Source organism: Carassius gibelio, chromosome A5 (genome assembly GCF_023724105.1).
Source record: "Carassius gibelio isolate Cgi1373 ecotype wild population from Czech Republic chromosome A5, carGib1.2-hapl.c, whole genome shotgun sequence".
In the NCBI taxonomy this organism is placed as follows: Eukaryota; Metazoa; Chordata; class Actinopteri; order Cypriniformes; family Cyprinidae; genus Carassius; species Carassius gibelio.
This window is the reverse complement of record NC_068375.1, coordinates 9,806,571-9,821,566: the sequence shown is the minus strand read 5'-3', so window position 1 is coordinate 9,821,566 and position 14,996 is coordinate 9,806,571. Positions and strand designations below refer to the sequence as shown.

General features: G+C 40.7%; 1 protein-coding gene across 1 annotated transcript; it reads right to left on the bottom strand.

The window, feature by feature from the left end:
• Window positions 1-6,526: 6,526 nt before the first annotated feature.
• Window positions 6,527-9,436, bottom strand: LOC127992506 (transmembrane protein 250). The gene is made up of 2 exons (XM_052591659.1): window positions 9,361-9,436; window positions 6,527-8,070 (listed from the first exon to the last, which is right to left on the bottom strand). The coding sequence occupies exon 2, from the start codon at window positions 7,880-7,882 to the stop codon at window positions 7,463-7,465; it is 420 nt and encodes a 139-aa protein (XP_052447619.1). The 5' UTR covers window positions 7,883-8,070; window positions 9,361-9,436; the 3' UTR covers window positions 6,527-7,462.
• Window positions 9,437-14,996: the final 5,560 nt, after the last annotated feature.

Here is a 14,996-nt window from a genome sequence, read left to right as displayed (position 1 = left end):
AAAAATGGAATCCTGGGTTATTTGCTTTTGCACGTTTCACACTGCTCCTAAATTACCAGGGGTTAACAATACACAAACACACTCAAAAACTGATGTTTTTTTTTACATTCTTATTTTCATATTTGCAGCGTCTATGTCATTGAATGGACAAATACAGCATGCAACCTGGTGGTTAGCACTGTGCATCACCATGTTATTGCAGAATGTACTATCATGTTTTTCCTGAATGGACTTTTTGGTAGAATATAAAAGAAGACTCTTCTTCTCTCCAATTTACCTGTTTTCCATCACCGGAAAGGGTTTCATAACTTAGAGTAAAAAGTGGTGCCAACTCTGCTTCTATTGCAAGTGTGAAACATACCTTTACTCAGTGTTAAAAGTGGGGCTGAAAACAACAATAACCTGGGAATGTGAAAAGCCCCAGAGAGACAAAACACAGCTAATGAGAAGACAGTTATAGAGTTTAGCTCCGGATAGCAGTTATTATTCTGAAATATTTGAGAACTGAATCCTGTCATTGACCATTTAGAAGTATTTCACATGATTCTAAACACAATGGTCTGGAGCATGTCATCTTTGCAAATTTGTCCAAGTATTCAACCCATTAGTAGTCCTGACTCTTGTCCCAGATAACCAATCTACTCTTAACATAGATTTGCTAGTTTAATGTTTCATATCACTGCCACAATCTATATTTTCTCACATAAAGTAATATTTTATTCTCAAATCAATATTTCATATCCAAGGTTTTTTTTTTTTATGTAATGAGCAGGATAATGTGTAACGTCTGTGTAATAAGCACATTCACATTCAGTTTGTCATTAGTACAAAAAAACACCACTTCAATGTATGGCTTAGTTAGGTAGACATCTCAGCGTGAACATTTATAGTGATTAGGCTGACTGGTGACTGAAGCCACAACCATACCTTTTATAGCAGCTACAACTCCTTGTTTCAAACAAGAAGACTGTACAACAAACTCAGCATTATAAGGTGTTATTTTGGTTTTGAATTGTCCTTGTGTCCTTGTCTTTGGCTTCTCAGAGCTCCTCCTGCAAACTACTGTTGCTGCAGTCCTTTTATCGATAGACTTTCAAAATGGGGGCCTTAAACAGGGCCACTGATGTCTCTCTTGGAATGAAGGAATATCTCTTCCATAGGCTGGAGTTAAAGATGTTCTGGACAGTAGCCTCCATCAACCATTCACAGCTTATAAGACTAACAATCTCTTTGGGCTTGTCAGGTCTGTATGGCAGCCTCTTTTGTCATTTTTTTACTCTCGCACCGCCAGACTTTCAGACTGAAGGCAGAAGGTCTAGAAACCTTGGCTGCTTTGAATGGCAACTCCTGCCCAAGAAGCCAAATGACTTACAGATAAAGCAACCAATAATGTTTTGGTTTGTGCCGCTTCATGTTTAGGGATGTGGAAATGGCCCTATAATGGACCGTTTTTAAAACTCTTGGACATATTTAAAAGATTCTATGCCACAAACTTTAAATATTTCTCATACTTTAAAAAATCCAGCATTTAGTTGATCCCGATAAGTGCTCATTAACACAACTGGAAAAAACTTTTTAATGTATTTTCATGTATTTTTTACAGATCAAGGGAACTGCAATGGGAAGCACAATGGTCCCATATTATTCACATTTCTATTCTGGTGCAATTAATTAGTATTTCATGAGTTCACACTTACATATAATAAACTTAGTAAAGGGTTATGCGTATTTGCTGTGCTGTCCGGGGAGAGGGCTCCGAGCTCGGTACTTACTCCTGAGCCCGGGTTTCTCCCTCTGATAGGGGAGAGGGGTCCGAGCTTGGCGTTTAGCCCGAACCCAAGCTCTCTCCCCAATTGTTATTTCCAGTACTGGGCTAGGAACAAGCTGAAGGTGAGGAGTCGGGGTGGTGGAGGGATGCTGAAAGACTAGAATAACGAAGGTAGGACTGGTTTGATTATTTATATGGGTTGTCTCTTGCACTGATTGGATAGATGGATGTTATTACTGAAGATGAATTGGCCACCTTAATAATCTGTGCATGATCCTCCTGAAAAAGACGGGTCCAAGCTCGGCATTTAGTCCGAACCCAAACGCTCCCCAAAAATGCAATTATAACAGGACAGCAGCCAGATATGTACATTTGCAGCCCCTTAAGCAAGGCTTAATGTTAGAGGGGTGCTGGATGTCCTTTGTTATACGTTTATTGTGGCAGTATCTAGGAAGAGAATTTGGCTTCTGTGGAAGCATTCACTGCTGCAATAGTGGAGAAATACAGATAGAGGCTCCTGCGGAAGCAGGTGGGAGGTATGGAAAAGCTCCTGTGGGAGCAGATATTGCTGCGGCAGTGGAGAAATACAGAAAAGGCTCTTGCGGGAGTGGCTACTGTTGGGACAACAGGGAAATACACAAAAGGCTCCTATGGGAGCTGACACTACTGTGGCAGTGGAGAAATACAGAAAAGGCTCCTGCGGGAGCTGCTACTGCTGCGGCAGTGGGGAAAGACAGGAAAGACTCAGGCGAGAGCTGATACTGCAGGGGCAGTCGAGAAACAGTGAAAAAAGGCTCCTGTGGGAGCAGACACTGCTGTCAGAGTGGGAGAGGGATATAAAGGCTCCTGTTGGAGCAGACACTGCTGCGGCAGTGGGGAAATACAGAAATGGCTCCTGCGGGAGCAGACACTGCTGCGGAAGTAGGGAAATACAGCAAAGGACTCCTGCGAGAGCAGACTGCTGCGGCAGTCGAGAAACAGTGAAAAAAGCTCCTGTAGGAGCAGACACTGCTACGGTCGTGTGAGAGGGATATAAAGGCTACTGCGGGAACAGACACTGATGCGGCAGTGAGGAAACACAGAAAAGACTCCTGCGGGAGCGGGCACTGCTGTGGCAGTGTTGGAATTAAATAAGGCTTCTGTGGGAGCTGGATGGTGCTGGGATTGCTGGAGTGAGGATGGGCCATTATAGATGGATAAGGGGATGTTAAAGAGGGTTAACTATGGTGGGTCAGGAGTTTGAATGAACAGGAATGGACTGGCGTTAAAGGGGTTGGCTGATGAGGGTTCGGTGAGCTTCTTTGATATGGAATTGGTCTGACTGCTAATAGGTCTTAGAGCCCACTGCCTTCAGACAAAATCTGTGCCCTGATGTTGCTGGCTACGGGGGTGGTTCCAAAATGAGAGTGTTCGAAGGGATGTGTAGGTTGTGGCGGAACATAGAGAAGGAAGGGGGAGCATAAGAGGAGGAGCAAAGATAGCTGCTGGAACCACCTGCAGAGACGTGCTTACACTTGTGGAGGCATGCTCACATTTGGGACAGCTCCGGGAGTGGAAGAAAGAGGGGGAAAGAGAGGGAATGAAGGCCATCGGGGCCTGCGCTATTAGCGGAAGCATGCTCATGCTCTGAATGGCTCTGGGAGTGGAAAAAAGAGGGGGAAAGAGAGGGGAATGGTGGGCATCAGGGCCTGCGCCATTAGCGGAGGCAGCCTCACAGTGGGGTTAGAGGGGGTTGGAAGAAAAGTGGTATGGATGGGTCTGGGCCACTATCGAATGGAATGTTCACGATACCGTCTGCTACGGGAGCTGGAGGCCACTGAACAGAAAAATGGTTATTATTTGCATGAGGGGTGGAAGAGTTGTGGGCATGTTTACAAATGGAGGCATGCTTCACGTTCGCTTCAGCTGCTGTAGCTGTAGGCCGTAGGAAGGGGGTGGGGTGTGTGATGTCCTGAAGAACCTGTGTAGCCTGCACTGCTAGCTGAGGCAGCCTTATGCTAATGTCTTCTACGGCAGCTGGAGGACACTGAAAAGAAAAAAGGGGGTTATAAGTAACAGGATGGAAATATTGAGATGTACGGGCCAGTGTTGCAAGTAAAAGCAGCTTCATGCTTGCTTCGGCTGCTGTAGTTGTAGGCTGTGGGAAAGTAGAAGGGTTAGTAACATTTGACGGGACAAGCTAAAAATTCCTGGGTAGCCTACAGTATTGCTGGCTTAGCAATTTGTTGCCTGATTTGACAATTCCTCAAGCCTTGTCCACATTAATACGTTTCCATTGAAAAAGCATCTTTTCATCTCGTTTTGGCCTTCCAGCCTAAAAAGACAACAGAAAATTTACTCACAATTGCTGTCCTGTGGCAAAACACAAGGCTAGCTGCGTTTTGGATCAATTCTGAGTGAGCGTGCCAGTAAATGGTGAAATATTTCCATAAATGAATTGATCCTGAAGAATAGCATGAAACTTATGTCTGTATTATCTCGGTGAGGTTTATACATGCACAGTAAGGCAAATGTAATGCCTTCAGACATTTCAGTGTGGATGACAACACTGGAAAAATGCCTTGATGGCTTCATGGTTAAAAATAGCAACGACATCCGACATAATAACATCATAACGTCGTTTAACAAACTTAGCTGCAAAACCTGCATTAAGCATCTTCACCTGAAAATGTATTAATTTGCAACACACGGCCTGCGCCGCTAGCGGAGGCAGCCTCAAACTGTGCTGCAGCCTGGAAACAAGTGAAGCTTTGCTGCAGTGAGATCTGGGGCGTGGCCCAGGCTCGTTGAATGCCTGCTGCGATCCAGCGCTCGAGGAGAGCCGGGTTTTGAGCAGGACAATGGTGGTGTCAAGCGAGTTGATCTCGGGGCTTTGCACAGCCTATTGGAACAGCGTGTGGCTGGTCGAGAAGAGCAGCAGCCGCGATTAAGCCTGGTGCTCGGCGGCCGCATCTGGCGGGGTAGGAGTGATCATGGGGCCAGCAACTTGCGGCAGATCTGAAAAAAATCCCTGGTATAGTTCTCTTCGTTGGCTGCGTTAATTATCTGCACGTGCTCCTCCCAAAACTTGTTAATAAAACATCACTTAATCCAATGGTCAATCCAAAACAAAATCACACTGAGACGGCTTTCTCAAATCCTCGAAAGTGGACCTTGAGGGCCAGAGTCGATAAAGACCTGTCTAACATAATTTTCTGTTGCTCTTAATTATTGTGGGGTACAAAACAGTTTCATTGCTTAAAGTTGAATTTGACTGCTCCTTAAATACCCTTTCACTAAATTCTAGAATATTTTCAAAAAAGTAAAAAAAAAATAAGGAAAAAAGTACTGAAAGTAAAATGCTTTTTTTTAATCATGTACTCTTTTGTCAGTGGTCTGTGTGTATTCACCCCCATTTGTGTCAATCAAAACATGAATTAATCAAGTATAATCAATGTAAATATAGCCATGTTTGTAATCTACTATTATGATCACGTTTCCTGTATGTAAAGAGACCTGCAGGAGAGTAATTAAATTATTCTACTATTACGATCATATGTTTCCTGTGTGTATGGACGACTGCAGGAGAGTAAAATGTGTAGTTTGCATGGGGGTAGAAGGACTGTGTATGAAATGTGTTAAACGCCTTGAGGAAAAACTCTATTTAAAGAGTGTGCAGACACAGACTTGACAGATTCTCTGCAGAGTTTCTCAGCTTCATCATCTCTGATAATAAAGTCTATCTTCTTGCATCAAAACCTCAGGACTTCAAGAATGATTTTTAACAGAAGCAGCAGAAGCTACCACACCATTAGGTCACAACTGCCCCTATTATTTGCCCTCTCTCTCTCTCTTTCTCTCTCTCTCTCTCTCTCTCTCTCTCTCTCTCTCTCTCTCTCTCTCTCTCTCTCTCTCTCTATATATATATATATATACATATCCTGAATTTTTAGGATTAAATAATAGTTTTGCACACAAGAGGGCCTTTGGACACCTAACAGTCTAACTTTTTTTTATTTTATTGTGTTCATTGCTTTTGCTATTTTTATATACAGTGGGTATAGAAAAAAATCACCCCCTTTAAAATAAATCCTTTTTTTTTTTTGCTTTGAAGCCTGAAATGAAGACAGACACCATTTTTTTTTTATTCAGCTGTTTTTACTCATTGCAATTTATAAAATCCAAGTGAAAGATATAAAACCAATATGTCAGAATTGTTTTTTTTTTTTTTTGAATCACTGAGTTGGAAAAAAAAGCACCTCCTCGTGTCAGTATTCTGTTGAACCACTTTTACTTTAATTACAGCCTTTAGTCTGTTGTTGGGATATGCCTTTACTAATTTTGCACACCTAGAATTTGCAATATTTGCCCACTCTTATAGTTTGGTGTTGAGGCTCCAAAATCTTCAAGGTGCATTTTGGTAAAGCTCAGTTGTGACTGCATGTGGTCTTTCTTGAGGAGAGACTTTTTTCTTGCCACTCTCCTATACAAGAATATGTAATATAGTTGTCACATGCATTCAATAACCCCTCTTTGTCATAAATTCCTACAGCTGCTTCTTGGTCACATCTGACCAGTTCAAGAATCTGAGTAAATAAAGCTGTGTCCATCTTCTTTTCAAGCTGCAAAGCAACAAAATGTGAGGGGGGTAATTCTTTTCTACACCCACTGTATAAATATATCTGTGTTTTATTGTTCTCAAGAAATCCAAATCAGCCCCTAAAAACCTATATTGGTCAAAATCACAGAATATCCAATAACACCTCTTTAAAACAAATGTAGAACACAATTGTCTGGGACACATTTATTAAACACAGAAATCATAACTGCACACCAGTGAGAATTACACCATTTTTATTCATAGTGTTTCGATGCTATTCCTGAGATGTTATTGAACTGTGCTACACCACTACAACCATCTGAGCATGTCTGCACTAGTAGATCCGTGTCCCTCCAAGAGAGTTTGTCTCTTGGATTTGTCATCAGTTCAGTGTTCATCAGGGCACTGACCCTTCTGTGTTGAGTTGTACAATGGCTTGTCTGAAATGTCACTTGTGGCCGTTCAGTTTCAGAACAAAAGAGCATGCTTGGCCAAGTCTGAGGCATATGATGTTTGATCCACAAACAATAGGAGATTGTACTCACTCATTTTACTTTCATACCAGGCTGGCGCCAATAACACCACGCTAATGCAACACGGGGCATCAGACTCACGCTCTGATTGGCACCATACAAATAATATGGTCTGAACACCGCAAATAAGCTGGAAGAGGCCAATTAGTGAAGAATATATCTGCATGAGAATGAAAGGAAGGAAAACTGTGATGAAATACCACCTTTTCAAAAGAAATTAAATCAAAGCACATGCAGATCTACAGTAAAAACATGAGGCATTGGTTTAGTGACAAAAAACAAACAAAGTTAATGATATTCCCCAATGCACAATGTTAGAATACAACACACAACAGATTTGATTCATATAAAACCTTGAAAAAAAATGAAAAAACAGTCATAACATTTTTTCTTACACTGGACTGAAATGCTGTATGCAAACTGTGGAAAAGCATTTTAGCTCTTTTAAAGAGTGTTTCACACATGTTCTCAGTTCTGTCATGATGTGTAAAAGTTGCATGCTCAAAGAGCAAATCAAAGGCAGTTTGACTAAGCATAAGACTTCTGTCCTTCAACACAGATTTCACTCAGCCAGTCAGAGGTTCACATATCTACAAAGACCATGAAACACCATCCCAGGCCTCCAATCAGAAACATGGTAACATGCATGCTGTATATAAACAGATCATTGAGGATGCCGAAGTCCAGCCGGCGGTGACCCAGCAGCAGGAGAATGACAGACAGCTTATACTGAAGGCGAAGGAAAATTCGCACGCTCACGTACTGCAGGCAAAAGAGTGCAGACAGCGCCACCCAGAGGAGGGATGTAAAAAGGCTGCAGCCAAAATAAAGAAGGAATCGGATGAAACTATACATCCATCGAGACTTCAGGTACAGGTCAAAGTTGTTGTATTTGGTGCGTACGAGTTGGGTGGTGCGCGCAGGGCCACAGGCCGAGTGCATGCAGGTAGTGTGAGGGCCGTGGAAGGAGCGAACCCTCCGTGGGATGGGGATGACAGGCATGGGTGGGCCTGGAAACCCCCTGGATTCAGGAAGTCCCACTAACAGGACTCTTCCGGTAACTCCAGGGCTGCATGTTGCATAACAGGATCACCTGCAGCTAGCTAAAATGCAGACGGATGTTAACATGATGTTCCCATGACTTAGTGCATTGGTGCTCACTCAGTGGGCATCTCCATAGCACTGAAACTCTAGAGAAAAAATAATAATAATACCAATAATTAGTGGTGGTCAAATATATCATCCAGGCTGAGCATTAATATGAGCAATTATGGTTGTATAGAAGTATAAAATAAAAAAAGCCTGTAAATAATGCACAATGTGTGATAACACATGCTCCGCTAGATTATATTTGGTATAATTTGTGAGCTAACTCGACAGCTTCAGAGACACTGAATACCTTATTAAACCCACATGTCTCCACTGGAAACAATGGTGTTCTCTGATTTTATAAGAATTAGGTTATTTTTACTTGCATTTTCACAACCATTTCTTCTTTCATGTGGTTTGAAAATAAAAACGCACTTACTTTTTCCAACAAGGTAAGTTTAGAACATTGCTGTTTTGCCATGCTTCACTGGTTAATATGCCAAGTTGAGAACATATTTTAACTCAATCGAAGACCATGTGTAAATAATTGCAATTTAGGATTAACTGATTCATTAGCTCTTTTTAATGTTGTTGATATTAACATTAATGCATTAGGCAGATGCTTTTATTCAAAACATCCTACTTTGCATTCATGTTGGACATTTGATCAGATCATGCATTCCCTGGGAATCGAACCCATGACCTTGCTTGGCATTGTTAGTGCCATCCTCTATTGTTTGAGCTAAAGGATTGCTATATTGCCTATAGGTTTTCACATTGCTGAATGTGGTGTACCCTGCTCATTTCTCATTAGTTTCTCAACTTCTGTTCCATGTCAGTATCAATGCACACATATCATTAGCTCTCCAGTTTATTAGCATTGGCCATTAAAAAAGTCAATAATAATAAACAGTGCTGTAAATGTGCTATAAACATAATGTTTAATTTGATAGCTTTCTGACAGAATGCATTGCAAAATCCCTTACAAAAGTATTATGGCAATACCATGGTACATAATAAATACCATATTCATAAACCATGGTATTTCCATATTCCAAGAATCCAAGGTATTACCAGTTCTGATTATCATATCATGTATTTATAGCACAGCATTTAAGAGAATACAACGGCACTCTGTCCAAAATCCATAATAATACCTTTTGTGAAGGTTGACGTGTTAAAATAACCTAGGGAGAAATTAAATGTGTATGTAAACATGCAGAAATCTGCCTATATTTTAAGTAATGGTTATTCTACAAACGCAAGGCCACATTATAAAGTTGTTCAACACGCAGATCACATTATCACTCACTCTCGTCACACGCTTCATATGTTATATATTATATATACATTAAATATGAGTATATGTGGATTAAGTTAATGAAACTCACAAGCGTTTATGTTGCTTTCATCTTGCTGCTGATGTCCTGCGGCACAGAACACGATCTGTCGCAAAACACACCGAACCTCTGGTTACTATGACAACAGCCGGACAATTTAAAGGCGCAGTCGCGTCTTTTTAATCTGATAACAGAGTGTAAGCGTCGCAAATTGTTTTTATTTCTAAATGTTTGATCTAATTTGGTGACTTTAAAATAAATCATATTAAAAAATATATAAAGCATTACCTTATTATTTGATTGTGTGTTATACCTTATGTTTTTTAGGCCTCTATAAAAAAAAATCATAATCTGGTAGCTAAACAAATCTTGTATCTATATTAGAATAGAGTAAATCAATCTGTAAAGCTGCTTATGCTTTTTGTGAAAAGCATGTAAATAACTCTGTCTTGACTCAATACATTATTTTACACTAGCCCAAGGATTATTAATAGATTCATCAATAAGTCTGTAGTGAATGAACACACTTCAGTCTTGTATATCTGAATAATTACATTTTCACAGCGGGTCATCCCAGTGACATCTTGTGATAAGCCAGAAATCAAACTATTTCTTCCCAGCAATAGGTGTAAAATACTTTTCATGCACTTTGCTCTGAGTTGAACACTGTTGCAACAGTTTCCTCTCATTATTAAGTACATAATGCTGAGTACCTGCATGAATCATTCCCATCTCATGCTTCACACTCAGTTTGTTCTGTTTAACTGTGTTTGTGTGTGTACCTACTTAAGTATATTTTGGGGACAAATTTGTACTGAAAAGTGAGCTAAACCTGACAAAATCTCACAAAAAATCTCCAAAATCTCCTCATTTGTAAAACTGGTATAAAAATGTTTGTAAAAATGTAAAAAAATTATTAAAATTGTAAATATGCAGAAAGTTTCCTGTGAGGGGTAAGTTTAAGTGTTAGGTTGGCTTATAGTGAGAGAATATACAGTTTGTACAGTATAAAAACCATCATGGATATGGAATGTCCCCAATTAGATAGGTAAGGTAAGGTAAGTAAACGTGTGTGTGTGTGTGTGTGTGAGATCCTCATAAAGTTGTCTGACCTCTGCCTAACTTTTCCAGTGCACTGAGCAGCTCTTTACATCTGCAGATTTATGGCATGACTACAATTGCATTCTGCCTATTTGTCAGATGACCAGATAGAGAGTGGAGCAACCCATCTCAAGGCAGATTAATCATAATCGGAGGCACTTTTAGAAAAAGTTTATTATGACCGTTAATGGGGCGCCTGATCACATTGTGCAAAATTTAAAGACACATTATTCAAAATCTGAAAAACAAACCTTATAATACTTAATCAAACATGCAACTGTCATCAGGTCTAAATAATTAACTTGCTTTAAGACATTGTGATTATTTTTACTAAATTAACCAACAGTGTAATGATTTCAGCAGCAGTCAGGGTTGATGATGAGCTTTCTGTGGATACAGAAGGAATTTGTGACGTGATGGTATCTTTAACCAGGGGTTTTCAAACCCTGCACTGCACACGTCTCCCTCATCTAACACCTGATTCAAATCATCAAATCATGTGCAAGACCTCAACTGAGTGTGTCTGATAAGCGAGATAGGCAAACTGTGCAATGCTGGGTTTGAAACCCCCTGTCTTTAACACACTCGACCATTTTGAGAGACAGTTGAAGTTTTCCTATTTTGCTTTTGCTTCTAATTGCACAATATTTTTTTATATCAACTGCCTTCAAACTCACGTCCAAGTGTCGTCTTACCGTACTGTATTTTTGCAGGCCAAAATTTGAGCATTTGAGCACCATTGTCATGAAGTCTGTGGATTCATCTGAAATCACATAGTTCCCTACTACTACTACTTCCGGCATGATTCTGAAGTGTGCGTACGATGAACACTTTAATATACAATGAGGCCACAGGAGAGGATTTATGATTGGCAGTGACACAACGCAACTGGTCATGTGACAATGACCACATAGTGAGTATAATGTGTCCAGATTACATTCATACTACACACATTAAATAATCCCCCAACTTTTTCCTGAAGTTGGAAGTCTCACCCAACTCATACTGAAACAAGGCTTTACATTTTCGGTCTGTGATGGAAACTTATTTTCCAAGCCAATAATATAACACTTAACCTATTAAAATGGTTTTAAAAGTCACATGGTGCCATAGTTTCATTACTTTACAGTGTCACAATGACCGTCTTTTTGCAGTAACTCAACTGTCATACAGTGGCCCGAGGTTAGCTGCATTGAAAACAGATTCACCCACATATCACAGCTCCCAAATGGGGTGACGTTTGGGTTTTTTGTCAACAAAATGATAAAAGCACAAATTATTTTATTATTTCACACAGAATAGCTGCAAGCCGTGTTTGTTTTCTCTTGGCATAATTTATGCAAGAGATACACTGCCTGACATGGACAAATTTGCTGGTGCACAAAACAAGTACTTTACCTCTAGGACCAGAACTCAATAGCATCTAAATTTATGATGGATTCGAAGTTAGAATCCATCATGGCAGAGCTCATGGATTACTCTGGAAAAATATTTATTGAACATACTATCTTTGCAGTTGCAAAGTAGTTACTTTTTCAAAAAGAACCTTGTTTATTTATTTATTTATTTTTAGTTAAAGCAATGGTATTTTAGTGAATTTTTGCAACTTTGGAGTCCCCTACCATTAAGTTAGTGGAATTCATAATTAAACAACTGCCGTAATTACACGTGCATTTGCTGCTGCCATGAAGCAGTCCACCCTTTTCATAGAATTTTGTAGCCGCTCACTTACAAACTTACAAACTCCCTGAACAGACGTTTGGGGAAGAAACAGAAGCCATGAAGTCAATGTATCTTCAGAATTATTTAAAACTTGTATTTCAAGGTAAAAAACTTTTTGGGACACTATCCCAGACAAACTTTAAATGAAACCTCTGGTGTTGTTTGGTCATTAAGACTCGAAATTTTTATTTATTTATTTTTATTTAAAAAAATCACTACTTGATCGGAATGGTATAAAATGAATTTTATGTGACCACATACACACACACACACACACACACACACACACAAAAATCATTGACTTGATTAAAAAAGCTAAATGGTTGTAAAAAAAAAGGCACTTGTGCTCTGTTGTTCACAGTTAAAGATGACTGTAACAGATGGTTATATCTTAAACTCGGAGGTGAAACATCAGGACACGCAAACAGCTCTGTTATTGAACATCCCTTTATCCTTCTTTTTTTTCATTACAACCCTATAACCTTTTTCTGCACAGGAGTGCCCTCTAGTGTTCTGTTGGTTACATTACACCCCCCCCCCCCTTTTAGTCTCAACATCTCATTATTATTATTCTACATACTTATATCCCCATGGTTATATATTCTCTTTTTTTTCCAGGGAACAAACATCTCAATAACATAACATTGAACTTTCTTTCTTAAGCTGGAAGCCAGGGTAGACTACCTGGGCATTCCTGACTCTGCTGAAGGGGTTATTCTGCCCTTTTCTTGACAGCAGGTCTACCTATGCTAATTCATCTTATAAGTCCATTCTTTCTGGTGGACGGGAAATCCTACCTGACCTTGTCACTGTAACGTTGACCTCTTGCTGAGTTGGTTCTGGAAGAACAGTAAGATGAGCTCGATTCCTTCTCAGTGTTCCCATCTCTGTTTCTACCTGATACGATCTTGGCGTTGCTGCTTCCCCCCGGACCGTTCCAGTGGTTTTCGATGTCCTGATCCACACTTTCTGTCCAGGTATGATGACTGGTAGATTTTTCGCTCTGTGTCTAGATCTGAATGTTTCCTGTTGTTTCTCTTTTAACATCCTATCTTTTCTTCTGAACACTTTCAGGTCAGGCCATCTTGGGGTGAGAGATTTAGGTGGAACTGGGAATGTTGACCTTATTCTTCTCCCCATCAAGAGTTCTGCAGGTGAGATCCCATGAGCTAATGGAGTCGATCTGTAGGCCAAAAGAGCTCTCTGAGGGTCTTGGTTCTTTCTCAGCATTTGTTTTACTGTACGCACCGCTCGCTCTGCCTCTCCATTGCTCTGGGGGTAACGTGGACTGCTTGTGACATGTTTGGAGTCATAGTCTCGGGAAAACTCTGCGAACTCACATGACGCAAACTGTGGACCGTTATCTGTCACCAGTGTTTCAGGGATTCCAAACCTGGCAAAGATGACCTTCAGCCTCTCCACTGTTGTTGCTGTTATGAGTTTTGGCAAGTTTGCAACTTCAATATATCTCGAGAAATAGTCAACCACCACCAGATAATGTCCTCCTTCCCATTGGAAGATATCAGCTGCGACTCGTTGCCAGGGTCTCGCTGGTAAAGGTGTTGGCATTAATTGCTCTGTTTTCTGCTGGGAATGCTGACAGCAGATGTCGCATCTCTCCACTAACTCTCTTACATCTCTTATAACACCTGGCCACCATATAGATTGCTGTGCCCTTGCAATGCACTTCTTCATTCCTTGATGACCTTGATGAAGTCTTTCGAGCATCTCTCTCTTCATGGGTTTTGGAATCAGAATTCGTTCTCCTTTCAGTAGGATACCGTTTGCCACGTGAATATCTGCCCTATGAGACCAGTATAGCACAAGATGTTCCAACACCGTTTTCTGATGGTCTGGCCATCCTTTTTGTGTATACTGTCTTAGTTGTTGGCAGGTTAGATCCTCATTCTGCATTTCCTGAATCTGTTTCAGTTTTGTTTTTGTTGCAGGGATTTGTTGAACTATGAGATCCACAAAAACTCTGCACTCATCCTCCAATGTTTCGTTTTCTGTTGATTTTTCAGGTCCCGATGGCGCTCGTGACAACGCATCTGCGGTGACCAGTTGTTTTCTTGGAACGTACATGATGTTGTACTTGTATCTGAGCAGCCTCAGTCTGAAACGAAGAATTCTTGGAGGTAAATCATCAATTGGTCTGTTGCCCAACAGTGATATTAGGGGTTTGTGGTCGGTATGCACTGTAAATTCCAATCCAAGCAAATATGCACTGAGTCGCTCACATGGCCATGTTGTCGCAAGAGCTTCTTTTTCAGTTTGTGCATATCGTGTCTCTGTGGGGGATAGACTCCTTGAGATATATACGACAGGCCTCCACTCACCATTTTTTTGTTTCTGCATAAGCACCCCGCCTAGACCATAAGATGAAGCGTCGGCTGAAACTATAGTCTCACTGTTCGGACTATACTGTGCTAGTATAGCTGGTGAGCTGAGTTCTTTCTTTACTTTTGCAAACGCTTCTCTCTGCTGTGCATCCCATGTCCAGGTGTTGTCATTTCTTAACAGGTCGCTCAGTGGCTTTGTGAGAGTCGGCAAATGAGGTGAAAACTTCCCGACTTAGTTAACTATTCCCATGAAACGTCTCACACCTTCCACGTTCTCTGGCTCAGGCATGTTGAGGATGGCTTTAATCTTGTCCTCGTCTGCTTCAATCCCTTGAGCACTTATGGTATGGCCTAGGAACTTCACTCTATCAACAGCAAAGACAATCTTATCATTCAGTGTTAGTCTTGCTTCTTCAAACTTCTTCAGCACCTCACACAGTCTCTCATTGTGTTCTTTTTGATCTTTTCCAAACACTAGGACATCGTCTGCATGACAAAGAGCTCCAGTCATTCCTGCAATGA

Bases quoted from the DNA above. Each gene is read 5' to 3' on its own strand.
- LOC127992506 (XM_052591659.1), bottom strand. From the start codon at position 7,882: ATGCCTGTCATCCCCATCCCACGGAGGGTTCGCTCCTTCCACGGCCCT.